The sequence below is a fragment of the Artibeus jamaicensis genome, unplaced genomic scaffold (genome assembly GCF_021234435.1).
Source record: "Artibeus jamaicensis isolate MK-2021 breed Jamaican fruit bat unplaced genomic scaffold, CSHL_Jam_final contig_1582, whole genome shotgun sequence".
Classification (NCBI taxonomy): Eukaryota; Metazoa; Chordata; class Mammalia; order Chiroptera; family Phyllostomidae; genus Artibeus; species Artibeus jamaicensis.
In genome coordinates this window covers 145969-169787 of record NW_026521309.1, presented here as the reverse complement: position 1 = coordinate 169787, position 23819 = coordinate 145969, and the positions used below count along the sequence as shown (strand labels likewise).

At 49.3% G+C, this 23819-nt stretch overlaps 1 protein-coding gene across 1 annotated transcript in view; it reads right to left on the bottom strand.

Moving 5' to 3' along the window:
- Positions 1 to 23819, bottom strand: part of HIP1 (huntingtin interacting protein 1) — a 139193-nt gene that overhangs the window by 46986 nt on the left and 68388 nt on the right. The window contains exon 2 of the mRNA XM_053669419.1: positions 446 to 509. Coding sequence (XP_053525394.1) covers positions 446 to 509 — 64 coding nt within the window. The remainder of the gene's footprint in view (positions 1 to 445; positions 510 to 23819) is intronic.

The window sequence follows — 23819 nt, the reverse complement described above, 5'->3', positions numbered from 1 at the left end:
AAAAAGACTGCGGGTTGGATTCCCAGTTGGGGAATATACAGGAGGCAACCGAGGAATGTTTTTCTCCCTCTCCCTAAAATCAATAAACATATCCTTGAGTGAGGATTTTTAAAAAAGAAAAGAAAAAAGAAAATCCCTCTGATGTTCTGAGGAAGTGTCTCTGAAGAAAGGACTTGGCGGTCTGGGAAGTGGAAGTCCTAGGAGGGACTGGGATCTTTGGTAAGTCGAAGCACTGGGCTAGACGGCCCCTCCGGCCCCTTCCGCCCTAATGGGCCTTGGTGTCTGGGGCCAGCTGCTGCCAACTGACAGTGCTCAACCCTGCGGGGGCCTGGCCTGCGTGGGGGTTCCCCTTCCTGCAGCTGAGCAAGGACACTTCACCCTGACCTCAGTCTCCACAATTTGAACCCCCTCAGGGCTGGTCTTCAAGCAACATCCAAAAGGATATTTCTGGCGTGTTTTTCCTTTACAGCCACTTCCTGCGTATTAATGGCCTTATTGATGCTGACAGTCTGAAAAACAAGAGGGAGGGGAAGGGAAAGGGAGGATGAGATGAATAAGCTTCAGAGAGTGGCCGAGACCTTCCCAGAGGCCCCACCCCTCTCTCCTTCTAGTGACTCCTCTCCCCCTCTCCACAGACCCTTCTGCCCCACTGTCCCAGTGCTTGGCCCCCAGCGGGGGGCAGAGGTGGGCAGTGCTCCCAGGCCAGCTGGCTCAGACTGTCCTAAGGCAGTGGGCTGTGCTGCCTGGCATTGGCTGTGCCCAGCTGCCGCGCCCGCCTGCCACTCTTCACTTGGCACAACAACATGGCAATTAAAGCCTGCACAAAGGGATGCTTCTTCATCCCCCAGGGAAACATTATTTCTCTGGGAGGAGGAGGAAGAAGCGCTGAGATCAGGGAGTGACTGTAGCCCAAAGACCATCCGGCCACCCTCTCACCACCAGAACCTTCCGCGGAGCCTTCCCTGGCTGGCCCAGGTCGCTCTGGTCTCTTGTTTTCCCGCTCTCGGGCACTTCACAGCGCCTAACCAAATTCCCTTTTATTTCCGTACTTACATCAAAGGACATTAAAAATATGTACTCCTTTCCAGTTATTAAAAAAAAGCAGAACTCTTTTTAATTTATCAAAGCAGATATACATACGAATAGAATTGATAGAAACACACACAGGATCATATCACATAGGCTGTGTTTGTGAGTATAGGTTTGTCCTGTTTGTGCTTTGCTTTGCTTCCCTTCCGTAGACATCACTTCACCCCAACCCACATTAATAACCTGTTATGCACCCCCCGACACACTCACCCCCACACACTGAAGGGGTAAATTTTGCCATGGTTCTACAAAACCAAACTGTCACATACAGACTTTTTTACATTGTTTTTCTCACTTGAAAATATCTCATGAAAAATTCACCAAGTGGAATGGCAAAACTCTATTCTAGTTCATTCTTCAAAAAGACATCATATTCCACAGTGTGGGTGGATGTAGTTTATACAAGCTTTTCCATGTTGGAAGGCAATTTATTTTCAGTTTTTTAATCACTGTAAACTATTTTAGTAAACATTCTTTTATATCCATATCCTTATTAATTGATGTTTTTATTTCCAAGGGATAGAGTTCTAGGAGTGAGATTACTAGGTCAATTTTTTTTAAACTTTTCATTACGGAAAAGTCCAAACACAGATAAGTATGAAGACTAGTATAATAAGCCTTCATATCATAAGGCCCCAGAACCAACCATCACAAACTTTTAGCCAAACATGCTTCTTTATGGATGAGAGGTTGCAATGATTTTATGTGTAAATATTTTAGCTGCTGCAGGTTTAACTCTGCTGCTGTAGCGCAAAAGCAGCCTCAGCGATTAAAAAAAAAAAGTAACTGAATGAGTGTGGCTGTGTTCCAATAAAACTTTATTTAAAACCCAGGTGGTGGTCTGGCTTTGGCTGTGGCTGTAGCGTGCTGACCCTTGCTTTGACACCTGGGACCTTTGGATTATCTGAAGTAAACTCTCAGGTGTTAACGTCATTTTCACAGTATATATTCAGCATGACTCTCTAAGGAAAAAGGACTCTTTAAAAATATTATAAATCACACTGAAAATTTTAAAGACAATTCCCTAATAACATCAAATGGTTGTTGCTCACATTTCCCTATTGTATCACAACAGAAAAGCTTTCTTGCAGTCGCTCTAATCAGGATGCAAATAAGGGTGCCATCTTGCCTTCTAAAAAGGCGCTAACAGTTCATCTTTCCACTGACAATTATAAAAGCGTCCCCACCAACAACGGGGGTTATCGCCTCTAATCGTTTTGTTGGTCTCATGGGTGTGTGACATGTGATCACTACTTTAATTTGTATTTCCTGGTCTTATATGTTATGATTGTTTATTGCCTTACATAGTTAAGTGTGTGCATCTTATCTTTTATAACTTCTCTGTTTATTTAAGGTTTCTTCTATCCCTGGCAGACTCTTATATTTTCTTCTAAGTGTTTTATTGTTTTTTCATATTTGAGCCTTTAGCTGAAAAAAATACATATGTACATATGCACATGTACTTACAGTGAGGTCTGTCCAGAAAAAGTCCAGCCATTGTTAATATGAGAACAATTTGCACACTATCACTGTAACCTGGCAGCCAAGGAGAGTGGACTGGATGTGCACACATGAGCAATGACGACTTCACTGTACTAGTCCGTGGGGGCGGTAGATGCTGCTGAGTGAGCACAGCTACTTTGTGGCCAGTATATTCAAAATGACTGAATGAGTGAGTAGAGCAATGAATCTGCATCAAATTTAGTGTGAAGCTTGAACATTCCTCCACAGAATCTATTTGAATGATTCAGAAGGCTGCAGCTACGGGCAACTGGTGATTGGCAGCTTCATCATGACAATGTGCCTGCTCATGCATCACATCTCATGCAGAGTTTTTTTTGTGAAACATCAAATCCCAGGTGACAAAGTCACCTGGGTGACTCAGCCCCCCAACAGCCCAGAATTAGCACCCTGTGACTTCCGGCTTTTCCCAAAACTAAAATCACCTTTGAAAGTAAAGAGATTTCAAGTTGTCGATGAGATTCAGGAAAATATGATAAGGCAGCGGATGGTGACTGGGAGAACTGTGTGAGGTCCCAAGGTGCCTACTTTGAAGGGCACTGAGGTGTCATTGTCCTGCGTGCAGTGTTTCTTGTATCTTCTTCAGTAAATGTCTCTAGTTTTCATATTACATGGCTGGATACTTTCTGAACAGACCTCATATATGGGTGTATATATAGTATAAAATAAATTATTTCTAGGCTTTATTGAGATATGTTTTTATACCTGGTTTGCAAAATGTTTGGATGTGTTAAGCCCACTTTTCCACATGTTTTTTCCTCCCTACCAGATTCAACTGTGTAACAGCACAAGCTCTGATGTGGGTTGAATTGTGACCCTGCCCCTAAAACGATATGTTCAAGTCCAAATCTCCCAGTGCCTGTGAATGGGATCTCATTTGAAAACAGGGCTTCTGAGGTGTAACTGGTTAAGATGAGGTCATACTGGGTTAGGGTGGGCCCTGAATCCAATATGATTGATGTCCTCGTAAGAAGAGCATGTGAATACAGAATAATACTGAATACAAACTTTTACTGTAAAGTGAAATAATAGTAATTTTGGAAAAGGCCATGTGAAGATGGAGGCAGAGGTCTAAGTGATGTCTTTACAAGCCAAGGAACACCCAGGAGGACCGCAACCCCCAGGAGCTAGGAGAGGCAGAAAAGGACGCTTCCCAGAGCCTTCGGAGGGGGCATGGCCTTGTGTCCACTGACTTTGGACGTCTGGCCTCCATAACTGTGAGAGAACACATCTTTGTTGTTTTAAACCGCCCAATTTGTGGTGACTTGTTATGGCGGCCCCAGGAGACTAACGCGGCATCCCTCTCCCGTGAGGCCGGTCCTCCTGTGGGTGAGGAGAGTGCAGATGCTTCCTTCCCTCCTCCCTCCAGCACATGACACGGGCTCTGCTGAGAAGGAATCTCGTGTGAGAGATGCCATGGGAGAGAGGTAAGCAGTTCATTCCCTACACATCTCTCAGCGAAGCCATTCACGTGACCTACAAAGGCCGAGAGCTTCCAGCTTCCTCTTAACAAATCCTTACTTGGACCCTGTTCCTCAGCGTCAGTTTCCAGGCCCATCCCGGGCCATTCCCTTTCCTTCAGATTTCCTCGGGTACTGATGGCAGTTCAAACTATGTCCCTCCTGGCTGCAGACACAGCTCTAGGCAAAGTCACTGCCTCTGCTGAGCCCTTAAAGGTTGCCTGCACGCCATAAGAAATTATAAAGGACATAAACATGTAAAGTGATAAGAGACCCAAATCCGCTAAGGTGCTGAACTGGACATGGTCAAGTTCTAGTGGGACTGGCAGAGACACTAGTACAAGCAGAGAGGAAGAAGAGAAGACCCATGTTGGTGGAATATTCTAGAAATCAGGTCAGAGCCTCGAGAGAAGACCTGTGATGGGTGGCATTTACATTTATTCCACAAATATTTTTTTACATTGATCAACCCAAGTGCCCAAGCTTGTGGTCATTTTGGCCTTGCAACAACAACAACAACAACAACAAAATAATCCTGAAAACTTCTTTAAGCAGTAGAACACCCTGACGTTGTATCTATAGGTTCTCTGTGTGTGTGTGGCTATAAATTAGAAATGTTCTGTGCTCTAAATGTTTAAGGAAGGACAAACCCCTTGAAATGGTGATGCTGCTCAGGAAAGACTTCTCAGAGGAAGAGAGGAGTAACTTGTCCCCTGCAGTTTACCTACTTCTTTTATTTGTGCTGCATGCAAACTCAGGGGGGGGGGGGGCGTTCAGGAGCACACAGAAAGGCTAAGCTACTTGCCCAAGGTCATACTATGCACTTCCAATCGGATCTGCAAGCAGAGCCCTGAACCATGGAGGGGCTTGCAGGCGTGGGGATGGGTCAGGGACAGGGAGGACAGGCTCCAGACGGAGGAAGCACAAGGGACGACAGAACAGAAAGGCCTGGAGCAGACAGGCAGGTTTGGCTGGAGGGCAGCGTCTATACAAGGCAGGGAGGAGGATGAAGCCAGAAGGGGAGGTGGTGCTGGGTGTGGAAAGCCAGTGGGCTTTGAGGGCAGGAAAAGACAGAAGCAGCTGGAGGAACACTGACCAGCAGCACTGCGAGAGCTGGGGTAAAGGAAGACGGAGCCAGGAGGGAGGGAGTCGAGGGAGAAAGCCATTAATAGCAGACATGTGAAAAAGTAAAGGCTTCAGCTGAAATGATAGAAGTGAAAATGTTAAGAACCCTATATGAGGTAGGAGCTCCCATCCACAGGGGATGCAGCAGAAGGGTGCATCCAAGGTGCTGCGGAGGTTTTGAACCCACACGAGTGGGTTCTAGAATAGAAGCAGGGCACAGAGGCATTGTGAGCAAAGGACAATGAGGCCAGCAAGGCCTGGGGTGAGAAATGGTCACTTTAAAGAGAATGAAGAAATGACCCAGCAGTGGCAGCAGCTGTAACCATCAAGGTAACGGGCGGCCGATGAGCGCTTACTCCCAGGCTCAGTGCTAATTACACATTTTGTAGGAATTATCTCGTTAAGGTCTTATAACTCTACATTCTATGAGTAGGTGAGCGTCACTACTAACCAGCTCCATTTTACAAATACAGAAATCAAGGCTTAGAAAGGTGAACAAATCTCCCAAGGCCACTCCCCCAGCCAGTGTGGAGCTGGGACTGAGACGGCAGTGTGGGCCTGTGACTCGGGCACCGGGTCACGTCTCCACACTAGACACGGCCCTCTACTCCACACGAACAGAATCTGAACCTGAACAGTTCCCACAGGCTGGGAAAATGGGTTAAACTTCACAAGATGCAACCCAGTAGGTGTAAAGGAAATTTCCTACATTTAGGTCTAAACTCACTGGCACAGGGTAAAGAAGCCTCAAAGTAGCACTTGAAAACAATTTAGGTGTCTGGCTGCTAACCTGATAGAAGCTACATGTTGATATGGCTGATCAAAATGCTAGTCTGATCTTACGAATTAAAAGGAGTATAGTGTTCAGAAGGCAGGGGGGGGGGGTGGTTCCAATGCACTATGCAGATCAATTCACAAGTAAAAACTCTATTCAGTTTTAGGCTTCTTAAAGGGAAACTGACAAACGAGACCACTTGGAAAAGAAAGTGTCCTAGACTAGGATGGATGCAGGACCTGAAGAGAACTTAGAGGAAATCAATCTTCTGAAAGGTGGGCATGTGGGAAAGGATTGATTCCAGAGGATCAAACCTCGACCAATTAGTACGACTACAGGCAGGCCATTTCTGGATAAACTTAAAGGTGCCCATGAAAGACCTCCCCATCATTAGAAGCACATAGGCCACAGGCCCGCAGGCCAAATCCAGCCCTCCACCTTGTTCTATCCTGCCTGGCACCTGCACCGAGCTCTCGCTTGGCTGTTAAGGAGTAGTTATATTCGTACAGCCCGAAAATGACATTCGGCCCTTTGAAGGCAACCGTGAGGCTGATGTGGCCCCCTGGTGAACATGAGTTTGACACCCCTGATTATAGGCAGAAGTGAGACAACCTCTCCTCAGGGTTATTTCAGAAAAGACTGATTGGCTCAGGCTGGATTAGATGACTTCTAGGTCCCTTGCCATGTTTAGACTCTGTAAAGGCCCTCAGACGATGGAGGGCTTTGGATATCAGGGCGGGAAATTGTGACCTGATGGATACCAGGGAGCCACAGAAGGCTCTTGAGCAGGGAAGGGTCTTAATACAAATACCCTTCATCCTCCTGAGTTTGAGGAGTTGCTGCTTCAGTTCCCTGATGAAAGAAGTGTGGGACAACTTCTGTGTGGACATTCAGAGTCAAGGTTAGCATCCAGCACAAGTTCAGGATGCTAACAAAGCCGAGCACTGGGCTATGCAACAAAGTTTCCTCCCAAACCAATAGCCACGAGCCACCCACAAGTCCTGCCTGCCCTTGTCAGGACTTCCCCAGACCCCTTTCCTGCATCTCTGGCAGGCTCACAGGAACACACTTACTGCAGCCAATGTGCCCAAAGTTCTCCAACCAACACCTCCCCAAGCAGAGCCCCCAGGAAGCAGCGTCCAGCCTGTGACGGCAGGCCCATGCCCGGTTTCTGTGGCAAGGCTTTCTGAGCTCAGAGGCAGGGCTGAGCCTCAGCATTCTGGGCTCGTAGAGGCCTGCTGTGGGTCCTCCAGGGCCATGGGAATGCCAGGCACAGGGGCATTTCCAGGGCAGAAATTCCAAGCTACAGTGAGTTTCCTATCCTTACGTAACACTTGGTGCCTGGGATCCCACCCTGTGGGACGGGCTCTTCCTCGTCCTTCTTCCTTCAAATCCCCGCCTGTCTTCCCAGCACAGACCAAATGTCACCTTCCTTTGGACTTGCCAGGCTACTCTGGCCAGTAACCACTGTTTCTTCTTTTTTCTTGAATTCCTGATTCTCTTCATGAGTCTGACACTTAGTATGTTACATTGTCTCACCTCAGAGCAAAATCCTGAGGGCAAGGACACTACTGCCTTCTTCCCTCGAGGGCCCGCAGTTGCTAAGGCAGGGCGTAGAGTCTTAATAAATCATTCAAGACTGCCTGCTCCCCCACTCTGGAGAGTACCAGGTACATGATTCACAGTCTCTTGAGAAAATCTGCTTCCTCTCTCTCCCTTCCCAGACTCTCTCTGAAGAAAATAATTGGGTTCTGAACTGGGCAAAGCCTGGGGGCCCTGCCAGGGCAGAGGGTGGAAGTTCAGGGCTCAATCTCTCACCTCCGGTCAAGGTTAGAGAACATCCTCTGAGAATAGGCTGTTTTTCCAGATTTCCCTGGAGTCACACAGGACCCAAGACCATGCAGTGTCCCCCTGAAAAGGCAGCATTGTACACCACTTCCTGACCCAGCTGGCCCTCGTGTCCCAAGCTGGTTCCGGAGAGCCAATTATCAGCAGGCACCACAGGAAGGGTGGCTTTCTCCCAGCCTCCCTGCCCCCCGTCTCCACCCCCTGCTTCCCCCAGCCAGGCCGCGGCCAACAAAAACCCCAGGGCCTTCCTCGCTGCTGCAGGGAGCAGGGCCTGGGACCGGCCCGTGGGGTCCAGCTGGGCACTGTCCACTCACGCACACAGCTCTTGGCAGAGGCCCAGCACTTGGGCTGCCAGGGCTGAGCTGACTTGCAAAGGCCCCTTGGGGACAAAGACTCCACGGCAGGGGCAGGAGCAGATGATGTGCCTGAGTGGGGGCACCAGGTCCTGGGGCAAAGGATGGAGGGACCTGCAGCCCAGACCAAGTCAAGGAACATCTGAGACCAGGCAGGGCAGAGGGGAAAGAAGAAAGACAGAAGGGAGACAAAAGAAATGAAAAGAGCAGGGTGAAAGGAGGCTTTTCTCAGCAAAGGTGTGAGTGGCCACTACCAACAGCCTTGGCAACGACTGCCTGCCAAGGGTGCTGAGCGCTGGGAGCCAGCATCGCCTTACGCGTCCGTCACCTCCTCAGGTGTGAAAGCTTGAGGTAAACGGATAAGGGAGATGGTCCCGTGAATACCTGCAGTTAGGTCTCAGCCCTCCTGCCACCCGAGCCTGCATTCCTGCAAACGCTTCCAGAGGGCATGAGGCAGGCTCGGCCAACATGGGGCTGAAAGGGTCTTTTTCCCAAGCGCCTAATCCTGAGACACAGGGGAGAAAAGGATCCTCTGGGGAGTCAACTCTGACTGGGGAGGAACAAGGATGGCAACGAGGGTGGGTGGGGTGAGATTCGGGAAGAGGCAAATGCAAAAGGCTGTCACGGCATGTCACGGTAAATGTGGACACAGCTTAATTTCATGACTGGGTCCCCAAACCTGGGTCAGGATGACAGAGTTCAGAAGCAAGTCGAGATTCATGAGCTTCAGGGGAAGGGACAAACGAGGCACAAAACTGGGTGCCTTCAGCATACTGTGAGACATCTCTGGCCTTGGCTGTGATACTTAGACGTTGGTGCCCAAAGGCAAGTCTTTGTCATTCTTCTCTTCATCAGAATAATACTAACAGAGCAGTCGTGGTTGGTGTCGACGGGTTAGTGGCAGCAGCACAGCCTCTGCCTCCTACCGGCCACTAAACTCGGGCATTTGCTTCTGGTCCTCCCTTTGGCCCTGGAGGGCAGGGATCAACCCCTATTCTCTGAGTCGAGTTGCCCAAAGCAGCACAGGCAGCGGCAGGTGGGGCCAGGGCTCAAACCCAGGGCCCTGTCCTCACACCCAGCTGCCTTCAGTAGCCCCCAGCAGTCCAGCGCACCAGCCAACGCCACCCACCCGTCTGCCTTGCTCTCTAACCTGTGATGCTGGGCCCCAGATCGTCATCTACTAACATTCCCTCCTTAGGGATCTCAACCAGGCCCACGGTTTGAATGAGTAACTTCTGCCAGCACGCCCACCCACCCGGTTAATCCTCCCCCATTCTCCCTAGAAGCCATCCGTGACTGTGGCCTTTGCCTCAGTGCTCCCATCCAACCCACCGGTAATGCTGGCCTTTCCACCCCCAAACCCTACTGTGCTTCTCTTCATCTCTGCCTCCACGCAAACCCAAACCACTACTGTGTCCCCAGTGGACCACGGAAACAGCCTCCCAAATGGACTGGGACTCCGCCAGCTGCTCTCCACCCAGCAGTCAGAGTGATCTTTGTGAGCCACTCATGAGGTCACACCACCTGCTCCGAGCCCCCACCACATTCTCCCTCCTGCTCATTATGCCCAACCACTTGGCTGCCTCTTTTTTAGTTCTGTCTCTGATGCTCCTTAGGCCTTGAAGAGTCTTTTCTCCCATTCTTTGCTAGATTATCCTCCTCCTTCAGGGTATTCGAATACCACCTCCCAGGCAGCCTCTCTGCTCTAGAGCATCTCTCCGTCCGTGCCCTGCACTGTCTCCATCATGACTCACATGCACCCTGGTCCTTCCTGCGGAGGCCCTTATCACACCCTGAAACCTCCCTTGCTTGTTCATGTGCTCGCGTTCGGTCTCCCGCTAGGCAGTGAGCTCCGTGAGGGCAGGGCTGGGTTGTTCTCAGCTGCACACACTGTGCCTGGCACGCCATGGGCCTGCTCTGCTCCGTCCTCTCGCCGCAGACATCCTTGGTACCTTGTCTGCTCCACTCTCCTGTCTATCTTGTCTGTCCTCAAGTCACATTTCTTTCCCTTCCAACTGAATATCTTACTGATGTTGAAGTGTAAGATACCCTAACTGATGCTATCAAGCTACTGTTTTTCTTTTTTTAAATTATTTTATTGTTGTTCAATTAGTTTTCTGCATTTACCCCCACCCCAGCCACACCCGCCTCCCACACCTTGCTTTTGTCCATGTGTCCTTTATAGTTCCTATAAACCCTTCCCCCCACTACCCCCTCCCACCTCCCCTCTGTCTGCTGTCAGATTGTTCTTAATTTCAGTGTCTCTGTTTATATTTTGCTTGCTTCTTTTCTTTTGTTGATTAGGTTCCAGTTAAAGGTGAGATCATATGGTATTTGTCCCTCACCACCTGGCTTATTAGCATAACCCAGCTATTGTTTCTTACACTTCTTTTATACCTAGTAGTCTCCATATAATTAAATACTTTGACTTATCTGCATGTTTTTATAAAAGGTATTTGCTCTGAACTGAATTGTGTGCCCCTGAATTGATAGGTTGAAGCCCTGTCCCCAACGTGACTATATCTGGCGACGGGGCCTTTGGGAGGTGGTACTTAGGGTTAGGTTCGTATGAGGTCATGAGGATGGGGCCCTCATAACGAGATTAGTGCCCTTATAAAAAGAGACACATGAAAGTGCCCACTTTCTCTTTTACTTCACAAGAAGGTGGCTGTCCAAAAGTCACAAACAGAGCCCTTAATGGGGATATGAATTCGCCAGCACCTTGATCTTGGACTTTTCAGCCTCCACAGCTTTGAAAAACAAATTCCTGTTGTTTCAGCCACCCAGCCTACGGTATTTTATTACAGAATCCTGAACAGACTAAGACAGTATTTTTTTTCCTTTTAGTATTCTGTGTGCCTTACCTGCTTCATAAACAGGGGATCAGGATCCCCTGCTTCATAAACAGTGAGATGAGGATCCCATCTCCCGCCCCCTCCCACTCTAGAGCCCCCAGCCATCCTCTGGCTTCTGCATAGGTGGTCATTAGCCGAACTGTCTGGGTCGCACTGATTTCAGTGTTTGGCAAAAAGAAAGGCATTACACTACAGTCGGACAATCTGGAGGAGAAGACGGAATGAGAAAGTGGAGAAGATTAAAAAACGCCAGTCACTTCTGCAACCAGCAAGGTGCACAGTCCTCTGTGGGGAGGAGGGTGGTCAGGACAGTGAAGCACCTGGAACCGCTGAAGAAACGAGATTGTTCAAAGTGGAAAACACTGGTGGGGGCGACCAAAGTGCCCGTCCACAGAGAACGGGTGGACACAAAACATGGTGCCCTCACACAGCGCAACACTTCCTTGTGTCAGGAAAGGAACTTCTGACACATGCCACAACACGGTTGGACCCTGAGGACATTACGCAAAGTGAAGCAAGTTAGATACAAAAGGACGTGTACTATTTGCTTCCACTTACACAAGACACCTAGAATGGTCAAACTCAGAGAGACAGAGGGAGAATGGTGGGTACCAAGAGCAGGGAGGAGGGGGAGTGGAGAGCCATTGTTTAATAGGTGCAGAGTCTCAGTTCGGGAAAATGAAAAAGGCCTGGGGATGGGTGGGGGTGACTGACTACACAAACAATGTGAGTGTACTAAATGCCACTTACAAGTGGTAAAACGGTACATTTTATGGTATGTATATTTTACCACACCCTCACACAAAAAGGAGTAAGGAACCAGTATGTGTAACAACATGGATAAAGCTAAAAAATATAACGCTAAGTGAAAGAAGCTTGATTCAGAAGTCCACATCCTATGTGATTCCATTTATATGGCATCGCATTTACATGGAGGAGTTAGGACTATAGGGACTTGCAAGATTCACAGAACTGTGCACTAACACTGGGCAACAGATGTTCAGTCATCAGGGGGTGTTAACACAAGACGGTTTTAGGGCCCCCCAACCCTACAATCCCATGGTTCTGGGAGGAAGGGAGAGGACTGGGAAGGAACCTGAGAAAAAGCAGCTGGCAAGCCTGGAGGGGGACCCCGCGGGGGTGGGAGTGACCTCTCTCAGTGAAGGTGTTTCGGTTTAGAGCACAGGTGGCAAACATAAGGCCCGCGGTCCGAATCCGTCCCTCCACCTTGTTTTATCCGGCCTAGTACCTTGTTTCTATCTGGCAGCAGCGCTGAGCTCCTGCTTAACTCTGACAGAGTAGTTACATTCATGCAGTCCTAAAATTACACTCGGCCCTTTGAAGGCAACCACTAGGCTGATGTGGCCCCTGGTGAAAATGAGACTCTAGAGGGAGTCGTCAACTGTGTCAGCTGTGTGGGCAGATGAGGACTGAGAATTATCCACTGCATATGGCAAGGACGTCATCATTGGTGCCCTGGGAAGAGCTGCTCTAGGCGAACGCTGGAGGAGGCAGAAGGCTGTGTGGGGCGGGTACGAGAGAACGAGAGGAAGGGAGTGGGCGGCAGGCAGGACCAGAATAGGTGTCCCTTTCCTTCCAGGGTCTGGGGCTCAGTGGTGGGGCTCTCGGGACCGAGAACAGCTCCTCATCTCTCTCCTTCCCTCCAGGACCTCCCACTGGTGTCCCCAGTTGGAACGGCAGCTCTACGGCGGGTTCTCCCTCCCCAGACAGGGTCAGAGAGACAAGGAGTGCAGACAGGCACGGGATCTTTCCAGACTGGGAGCAGAGGGACTGCAAAGGCTGTGCCTTTTGCCAGAGGTAAACACCTACCTATCTGTCCTTCTGTGAAAATGATCCGGGATGCTCCTCAGTCCCCAGGAAAGGGTTCTCCCTCATTGTTAACAAGACCCCTGTCCCATCTGCCCCCTCATTACTAGTCCTAAGGCTCCTCTTATTCAGGGGGAACGAAATGGGAGAGCTGAGCAAGCAGTCTGTGTCCTGAGTCAGTCCTCCACATACTCTCCAAGAGGCACTCTGGGTCACACTCGTGCTGTCATGCACACCAGTCGTCCTCTTGTTTCCTCGGCTACCACACTGAGGATACCCCTCCCCCACCAGCTCCATAGCCCCAGAGCTCTCCAGAACTTTTACTACAGACTGCAAATTAGACCATCTGGCAAGGGGTCAGCTGCTTATAGAAAGGCGGGCCCCATCTTGATCCCTCCTGACCTGGAGAAGAAGCCAGCCAGCTCAGTCTCTGCCATTTGTATGGCTCAGTCTCACTGCCTTCAGTTATTACAGCTGCTCAGCCAGGTCATCCTGTCACAGCCTCAGGCAAAGATCACCCCCCCGCCCCGCACTTTTGTCCCCACCTAAAAACCCATGCCCATGTCACCCACGGACTTGAGCAGCCCAGCCTCTTGTGTGGGTTTTGCAGCCACTTTTTTCCTCCACACAGCAGCTGTCCCTCCCACAGGAGAACGGCTACAACAGCCCTCAGGGTGCCCAGGGAGGCCTTCGGGAGGCCCTCGGAAGGTCAGACACTTAGACACCAGGTGTCATGAAAAAGAAGCCGGCCCCTGGCCCCTCTCCCCTCTCCTTCACCTGCAGGGGCCAGGGCTTCAGAAAGCACACACTCCCCTGAAGTTCTGCTTCTCTTTTCACAGAGGAAGGCTTGGTTCTGCTTTTCTAGGGACCGAAACTGCAATGCCAAGTTGCACTGAGAATTCACTAGGGTCACTTTCTGGGCAAGTCACTCTGCCTAGGAAAGTCAGGCCTTAGGCAGGCTTTTTGCAATGTCCTTGCCTACCAGATGCAAGGCTGGTCAACAAGAGTTGAAACCCTGTGCTGTGTCTTTGACTAAACCTGCTCCATTCCCTCTCCTCTCCTCTACCATGTCCGCCGCCCCTCTCTACCACCCAGATTTTTAACGGTGAGGTTAGTTTCATCTCTTCTCTGCCTGACTGACAGGTGGTCCTCGAGCACAGGAAGCACCCATTCTCAGGCCCTACTCCTGAGAGTGTCTCCCTCTGTCGAGTGAGTGAGGCAGGAAGCACACGCTATATCTAGACAAGGCCTGCCCCTTCTCCCTCCCAAACCCTCAGGTCTCTTCTTGTTCTATTGCTACAGCAAACACCCTCATCTTACACCCACATTACTGTATGATGGGCCCTTTACTTCCAGCCCCCACCACAAATAAAGTTGATTAACTCGAAATAAAACAGCAAGAATAACCTTCCTCGTGAGTCCTCCCAGCAGAGAAATCTAGAGTGGCTCCTGACCTCGTGATTTCCAAACCCTCCAACGTGCTGGGTTGGCCAAAAGGTTTGTTTGGTGTTTTCCTTTAAGATGGCTCCAGTGGCACTTAGTTGTTTTTAACTTCATTCAAAACAGTTGTGTTAGACTGCATTGGGACAGCTGTCACGTCCAAAAAAAGACATCAAAGTGGCGAATTTTTGTGTAGCCATTTTAATATTGAAGATGGGAGAAAATATGCAACACTTTCAGCATATTATGCTTTATTATTTCAAAAAAAGTAAGATGCAATTGAAATGCAAAAAAAAAAAAAGATTTGTGCAGTGTATGGAGAAGGTGCTGTGACTGACTGTATTAAAAGCGGTTTGTGAAGTTTCGAGCTGGAGAGCTCTCACTGGACGATGTGCAGCGGTTGCTGGGTTGACCAGTTGGACATTGACAGTGATCAAGTTGATACACCCAAGTTGAGACACCGAGAACAATTGACATTATACCATGTGGGAGATGGACGACTGGTGAGAATGAAAAATGGGTCTTTTTTATGGAAACAACCATACGGACTTTTGGGCCAACCCAGTAGCTCCAGCGTCACCCCTCTCAACCCTTGCACGGTATTTCTCACTTCGGATGGTGGTCATCACATTACTACAATCCAATTTTCATGAATGCAGTTTATAAATAAATAGAGCCCCATTCTACACAGGCGGTGGCTATGGGAAGATACCTCATTTGACTCTGACAAGTAATTTTGTGATTAATGTTAAACATTCTCAATATACAGGTTTGGCTCATTCAAATGTGTAAATACCAGGTTTGCTTACATAATAATGACAATAGCATTTCTCATTTTCGTTCAGCCCTTTATAATCTTCAAAGAGCTTTCACACGCACTGCCTTCCTGATGCTGAGAAGGCCTTGGGAGGGAGGCAGAGCGAACTCTGTAGCGGAGCAAGCGGGCTCAGAGAGGCGCGCCCAGCGCCCGCCCTTCTCCCGCCCTTCTCGGTCAGGCACCCGTGCTCCATTCGCCTATTTCGATGGCTACAGCTGACCTCTCAGCCAAACCCCACCTGTTTCCTAAACCTTTTCCCTCACCTCAATCAACCCACTGGTCGTCTCAAAGGCAAATCTCTCTCTAACTTATACAATGTCCAACCTGCCCTCCTACTAGACGCCACAATCTTTTGTGCAGTGAGAACGAAAAGGAGAACGTTTTTCAGAAAACCTAGCGTGGGTACATAAAGAAGATCCAACCAAAGGCCAAACAACCTCTAAACAAGTCAACCCTCTACTGTTGTCAAGAAAGCAGCTTCTAGCCCTGGCTGGTATAGCTCAGTGGATTGAGCGCGGGCCTCTGAACTACATGATCGTGGTTCGATTCCCAGTCAAGGCACATTCCTGGGTTGCAGGCCAGTTCCTAGCAGGGGACCCACGAGAGGCAACCATACATTGATATTTCTCTCCTTCCCTTCCTCTCTAAAGATAAATAAATAAAATCTTTAAAAAAAAAGAAAGCAGCTTCTAGTCATAGTTGCTCACACACATTCCACCAAATCCTTAATCACGGTTGTGTTTTCTCAAGAGACCCATCCCAGTCTGAAGAAAAACAGAGATTGTGTGATGAGACTATGAAGCCCAAGTTCATCACAGGCAGACACTCTGGACAGCACCTGAACAAAGCTCCATCAGGCAGTGGCCACAGGACCTCACTCTTATCCAAGATATCAGCAGGGTAGAGATGTCCCTGAGAGGGGACTCTGAGCCCTGAGCTCCAGCCCCTAGACAAACCAGCCAGCTCTGTGTCGGTCTTGGCGTCGGATTCACATTGGCCACCTCAAAGCCTCACCAGTTCTGCAGGCTCAGCTGTGGGCAGGGTGAGTAGGGCACGGCTGTCTCTTTGGTCAGTGGTCCTAAAACCTGGCTGTGCATGAATACCTGAGCTCCTAACCCTCTCCCCCAGCAGCTTTCCCACACCTAACAGACACCTTTGCTACGCCCCCAGGTTGCATTCACCTGGTCTGGAAAGGAGCCACTGCTCACTGCACCTACTCCCTCAGGTTGTTAAGAACATTCTATGTCAGAGTCCGAGAAAATAACTCGGCCACAGAAAGAGCAGGAATGCAGAGAATGAATGAGGGCAAAGAGAAAGGGAGAAGTAAGGACAGTGAATGAGGAAACTCTAAGGAAAATGAAAAAACAAAGAGATTTTTCTCAGCTTGGACCGGCATATCTTGATATAAATAAATATAAATTTGGGGGTGGAGGGGTATGAGTTGACACTGAAGATAAATTAGGAGATTATTATTCACTTTATGAAAGAATCTGGCATCAGAGTCCTTTAAATAGCCATCTCTGCTAGTACATTTAAAATAGGATTCCATTTACAGAAGTGTGATTTATACAAAACTACATCTGTTACATAGGCTCAGAAAAATAGCTCTCCTCCCGTGCAGGCTGGCTAACTATAGAGCTGGCCCGGGACAGATGGCCACCTATTTTCTCCTTAAAGACACCTGCCCCGCTCTCTGTCACTTGTGTCTATGTTTTAACGGATTATGGTGAACAGACTTTTAAGGGCCACTCAAATCTCTTTTGGTCTTCCCTAAACTCAGGGAACACTGCTCTGAGTTCTTTTCATATTCGCTCATTCACTCAACACGCATTTGTTGAAGGCCTGTCATGTGCTGGGCACTACCCTAGAAATGCAGCTGGGAACAAAAAACAATGTCTCTGGCACCACAGGCCTTACCTTTGAGTGGGAGAGTAAGAGTAAAGTACATGGAATATATAGCGCATGCACCCGCAATCGGTGCTATGGTGGAAAAATGAGGCCAACTGTGGGGCCAGGGCTTACTGAGCTGGTGTCATAACCGAACACGGGTCATTGGGGAAGGTGGTACTACTAGGTGACAGAGGGACACATTTGAAAGTGACGAGGAAGCTAGCAAACAAGTTCCAGGCATAACCCACCTGGCAGGTGCAAGGAACACCTAGAGGTTAAGCATGACTGGAGCCAGGAGGTCTGGGAGGAGAGGGGCTGAGTCACAAGGAGCTTGGGGACCCACTGTTTAAGTCTTCCTCACGAGTGAAACAGGAAGACACTGGGAGGCTCTGAGCAAAGGCGTGACTCAATCCGACTGACTCACTTGTTAAAAAGGGCCCCTCAGCTGCCATGCTGAGACTGCAGGGACAGCATGGAAGCAGGGAGGAGAATTAAGATGCTGCCACATCAGTTCATCAGGCAGAGACTATGGCAGCTCAGTTCAGGCCAGTCGTGGTGGAGGCCCTGAGATGGGGTCAGATGTGTTTTGCAGGTACAGCTCACAGGACTTGTTGATATTATGCATGTGGGGTGTGAGGAAGGGGTCAAGGATGGCACCCTGATAATTTGCCAGAGCAACAACAGGGACTGAGGTGCTGTTGGCAAGATGGAGAGAATTATAAGAGGAGGAGATCTGGGGGGGCCGACAGGAGCTTCTCTTCAGACGCGTCCAGTGCGAGATGCCTCTGAGATACCTGAATGGAGCCATGAAAGAGCAGTGTGATGGATGATGTGCAACCCTGGAATTCAAAAGAGGCTACAGCTGAATGTTATCAGCTTGGTAGTCATGGGGCCATACAGATGGGATTTAAGAAGAGTAAATTCACCTTGACCGGTGTGGCTCTGGCTGAGGTGGTTGGACTCCGTCCAACAAAGTGGAAAGCTGTTGGTTCAACTCCCAGGTTGGGGTGCATGCCTGGGTTGTGGGTTTGGTCCCAGGATGGGGCACGTGGGAGAGGAAACTGATCAATGTTTTTCTTTTTTGTTTTTTAATTTTTTTATTGATTATGCTGTTACAGTTGTTCTATTCCCCCTTTCATTCCTCTCCACCCTACCCCCCATCCCCACCATTACCCCCCCTTTAGTTTATGACCATGAGTCTCAAGTCCTTTAGATTCTATATTTCCCATGCTATTCTTGCCCCCCCCTTCTATTTTCTATCTACTGTCTATGCTACTTATTTTCTGTACCTTCTCCCCCCTTTCTCCTCCTCCCACTCCCCCTGTTGCTAACCCTCCTTGAGATCTTCATTTCTATGTTTCCACTCCTAATCTAGCTGTCCTTTTAGTTTGCTTTTGTTTTAGGTGTGGTTGTTAATAACTGTGAGTTTGTTGTCCTTTCACTGTTCATGTTTCTTTAACTTCTTTTTCTTAGATTAGGCCCTTTAACATTTCATATAATAAGGGCTTGGTGATGATGAACTCCTTGAATTTGATCTTATCTGAGAAGCACCTTATCTGTCCTTCCGTTCTAAATGAAAGTTTGGCTGGATAGAGCAATCTTGGTTGTAGGTCTTTGGATTTCATGACTTGGAATACCTCTTTCCAGCCCCTTCTTGCCTGTAAGGTCTCTTTTGAGAAATCTGCTGACAGTCTGATGGGGACTCCTTTGTAGGTGACTGTCCCCTTAGCTCTTGCTGCTTCTAGGATTCTCTCCTTCATTTTAATTTTGGCTAATGTAATGATGATGTGCCTTGGTGTGTTCCTTCCTGGGTCCAACTTCTTTGGTATTCTCTGAGCTTCCTGGATTTCCCGGAAGTCTATTTCCTTTGCCAGATTGGGGAAATTCTCCTTTATTATTTGTTCAAATAAGTTTTCCACTGGTGGCTGTGCCTTTCCCCCTTCTGGTACCCCTATAATTCGGATGTTGGAATGTTTAAAGATGTCCTGGAGGTTCCTAAGACTCTCCTCATTTCTTTGAATTCTTGCTTCTTGACTCTTTTCTGTTTGGCCATTATTTGCTTTCTTCTGGTCCACTCCATTGATTTGAGTCCCAGTTTCCTTTTCATTGCTATTGGTGTCCTGTGCAATTCCATTCATTTCAATTAGTTTCACCTTCATATATTTGTCTAATTTGTGGCTATAATCAACCAGTCCTGTGAGGATCCTGATGACCAGTGTTTTAAACTGTGCGTCTGAGAGTTTTGCTATTTCTTCATCGCTTAGATCTATGGGCTCTGGGGCTTTGAGATTTTCTTGCAACATTTTTGGTCTGTTCACACCCTTTAAGTGTGAGAAGCGGTGCCTTGGACTCCGAGGTCGCTGGGTTGTGATGCTGTTATGTGGGGGCGTGGTCAGAGTGGGGAAATGGTGACCCCCTCTGCTGTTTCTCACAGCTGGGTGAGGATCAGCGCCTTAGGTGGTTCACCAGGGCTGGGCCACTCAGAGTCGCTGGGTTATGACGCTGTATGTGGAGGTGGGGTCAGAGCAGGAAAATGGCGGCGCCTCCACTGCCACTACCGCGGGGACCCGCTGGGTCCTGGTCCACTGCCCACTCCCTCGCCTGTCCGCCCGCGCACAAATGCGTGACCACAGTCAACACGCAGCACCGCTCCCCCGCTGTCGCTCGCCTGGTCGCTTACTCGGTGGCTCACTAGGTCCGACCCTGCGCCTGGATCCTGCGGGTCTGGATTCCGTGTGCCTGAGTCCGTCTGACCGAGTTTTCCTGTGCAACCCCGCTTCACCAGCCGCTGGTTTCGCCCCTTACCGGTCAGGCTGAAGAGTTTGTCCGAAAAGTTCAATTTTCCGTGTTCTGGCTGTGTTTTCTGTTGCTAATATTTAGTTGTCTCTAAACTTGGTTGTGTGAGAAGGCACGGCACATCCACCTCTGCCTCCATCTTGGCGGAAGTCTGATCAATGTTTTTCTTACACACTGATGTTTCTCTTCTTTTCCTCCCTCCCTTCCCCTCTCTCTAAAAATAAATAAATTTCACCTGGAAGCCACTGACCCTGTTAAATGCTCCCAACAGATCAAGCAGGGCAACAGCTGGAAACTGACCATCGGACTGAACACTGTGGTGACCTTTAACCTGGGCTTTCTGGCACAGAAGTGGGGAGAACCTGATGGGGGATTCACAAGGCGAAGGCAGCCAGAGCTGGTAAGGAGGCAGAGAGAAGGAGGCGGGGTCTGGGTTTCCTTGTTTTAAATGGGGAAAGTGCTAACTTGCTTGCCTACATGTAAGGGGAGAGCAGGAGAGTCGCTGGGCGGTGGAAGGGATTGGCGCACAACAGGAGGCGGCCACTGTTACAACAACGGGTCAGGTCACAGGGTACGGGTGCAGGCGTGGGCAGGCGTGCAAGCTTCTCAGGACTGCGTCTTGTCTCATTTCACAGCAAAACAGGTCATGGGCAGAGCGAGGGCAGGGAGGAGGCAGCTTGACGTATCATTTAGGAAAGCAGTGGGCTTTGTGGACCAGGGAAGGCACCAGCCTGCCAGGAACAGCACTCAAGGCCCCAACCTGAAGAGAGAAATTAAGCTAGCCCTCTGCCCGCTCCTCCTCCAGACCAATGCTCCCCCCCCACCCCTTTCACTTTTCCTCACGCCGACCCTCTCTCTAATTGCCTCTTTAGCTTTAAAACTGATTGGACATTGATGGAATCACTCAGATACACTTGGTCACTTGCTCCTTCTTCAATGAGGCCTTTCAGGAAGGAAAGATGGGATTGAAGGTGCTTCCTTTGGGAAGACAGACTTGGGGACTTGGCAAGAGATGTGTGTGTGTTGGCGGGGAAGCAGGATGGGGCGGGCCACGCAGGAGTCTGGGGGACGCAGGGGAATATAAGGCAAAATCTCCAGACTGTCTCAGTTCTCTCAACTTCCTTCCTTCTCCCCCCGCCACCCGCCTCCCTTTTGGATCTCAATTTCCTTATCTGAAACACAGGCTGAATAGCCTCTGCTTCACTGTGTTCAGTCTCTCATTCTCTAGTTCAATTAACCTCTCCTGGCCTGTAATAGATCCCAGATTCATCTGTACACATGATTTCATTTAACCCTTCCAGTAACACTGGGACTCGCTAACACCATTGATGAGATGGGGAAACAGACTTGGAAGGGTTAAGTGACTCGCCCAGCTAGTCGGGGTGCCTGGATAGGTAGATGCTCCAGCTGCTAAGCAGCAGAGCCAGAATTTCAACCAAGATCTCACCCCAGCTTCAGGCACATCAATCCTGGCTATATCCTTCCAGGTCTGGGATCATTCAGGTTCATTTCCACTGAGAGAACACTCAGGTCAACGTAAAGTCTGGGGTTGCAGAAACTGCAGTCCTTATTAACACACAACAAAAGCCCAGGCCTCCTTGATCTCAGGTCAGAGCCAAAGAGAAGAGAGTGGACGAGAAGTGCAGGGTCTGGTCACCCTCAGGAGACAGCTGGCAGGCAGGAGCCCTGATGGATACTTCTAGCTCTGGACACAGGAAGTAATAACAGGCTGAGAAGGGTTTTCTAAACAGTCTTCTACAGTGGCGACAGGGGTGGCTGCTAATTCCAGAAGTAGATTTCATCATCAGCTGTGTGGCTGTGACGGACTTCCTCAGAAAGCAGCCAGGAACTCTTACTTCTGTGTCTTAAGGGTGAAGGAGAGCCATTCCTCTGCAGAAGAGCCATGAGGTTCAAGAGACGTGCAGAGGTGTGGGTGGAACGCCCCAAGAGCCCAGGGCAGGGTGAGCCCCCAGCAGCTGTCCGGCCCGAGATTCCACAGTTCTCTGGGCTACCAGCTCCTGCTGGTCACAACACAGCCAGATCTCTCTTTCAACGCGGCACAGCTCCAACCACGGCAAGGGTATGCCCATGCCTTTGCTTCGTGCCGCTCCTATAACCTGAATTAACCGCCCTCCCCAAACCATCTCCCTTTATTTAAGTCCTATCATTAACTGGTCAGTCATGATTTTATTCACTCACTAAATTCGCCCACCGAGCATATACTGAGTGCCTCTGTGTCAAGTGCAGCGCTAAATTGACTCTCAGGTGACTAAGATGTAAGTCCCAGCTTTAAGAAGTGGAGTCTAGATCGGGAGAAAGACGTGGCACTACATGCACAGCCAGTGAGGGAAGAGACGCAGGTGAGTGTGGAGCGCAGGGAGGCCTGGGCACAGGCTTCACACCAAGGCTGAAGGGTTGTGCATGGCGGCCCTTTGCCAGAGGAAAGATATTTAAGCCAACAGGACAGCCTGGAGAAGGGGCGTGCAGGGCATTCAGGGAAGAGGCCGGCACCAAGGCACAGAAGTCTGGGCCAGTGCCCGGTGTGGGGACTGGCAAGCTGTTAGCATTGCTGGAGTGTGACAAGGCAAAAGGAGGTGGGGGTCAGAGTTACAGGGTGACAAGAGAGAACCATCCAAGCAACCTTTTCCCACACGCACCACTCAGCTCAAAACACGTCAATGAAAAGATTTCCTAAAAGCCAAAATCTTAAAGTAAAAAGCAGTGAATGGATCCTCTTACATGTGTGTACAACGCTGTCACTGCAACAGTAGGAAATGGATACAGCTAAAATCTATTAGTGGTGTGTGAATTACAATGAAATGATACATCTCTACTCTCTTGGACACATGGTAGCAACTGCTAACAGTTACGAAATGCTGGCCATAGGCCAGGCACCCATCAAGCTGACACTGGTGGGAGCCTCGGTGACCTGTGTGGGTGAGTGAGCAGTGCAGACTGCACTGGGACCCCAGGACGCGTGCCCTTCACCACCCTGACGCACTCTCTCTGGACCTACTGCATAGTGTAAGCTAACAGAAACTGTATCAGGTATGGCCTGACTTTGTTTAAACATGTGCATTTGCTAAGCACATGTGCCTGTATTTGGCCCATTCAAATGAAAATGTGATTATTTTTGATGTATAAAAATACATCTCCAGACGTTTCCTGGAAACTCTGCTAGTCTGTCGGAGACAGTGACTGCACCTACTCACCTAGCACAGGCCACAGGTAGTTCCTGAATACACCGTGGTCTTGCGACCATGCGCTTTTGCACGTGATTCCCTCTGCCTGCAATGCTCTTCCTCTCCTTACCTGCTGGAGGAAGTCCTCTTCCCCTTCTCCAGCTTCTTAAGGGAGGCCCTTCCTCTGGGGGGGGGGTGTCAACCCATTTTCACCAGGGGCCACATAGGCCTCGTGGTTGCCTTCAAAGGGCCAAAATAATCTTAGAACTGTATAAATGTAACTACTTCTTAACTGTTAAGGAGCTGAAATGACATTCAGCCCTTTGAAGGCAACTGCAAAGCCAATGTGGCCCCCGGTGAAAATGAGTTTGACACCCCTGATCTAGTGCCCACGTGTTGACCTCCCCTCTCACAGCAGCACAACCCTCAGATGCACTCTGCACCCCACCTCACGTCCTGGAGTCACTATGACAGGTCTGACTGCCCTACCAGACCCAGCTCACCCAGAAGACAAGTCATTCTGAGAGAAGGAATGTTCTACCGCTTTGCCTGAAATTTCGGGATTGTATTCGTTGCCTAAATGAATGAGCAAAAATATTGATCATTGTAGCTGTGGCTTAGTAAGCCTCTCCCATGTGCCATGAACTTAAACAGGCCCTCTTGACCCCTCCTTAGTCTGCAGACACCACTCCCTTGGAGACAAGGAAGCTGCAGAACCATAGAAATGAAGATCACATGGAGGGTTAGCAACAGGGGAGTGGGAGAAGTGGGGAGAAGGTACAGAGAATAAGTAGCATAGACGGTAGGTAGAAAATAGGGGGGAGGGCAAGAATAGTAGGGG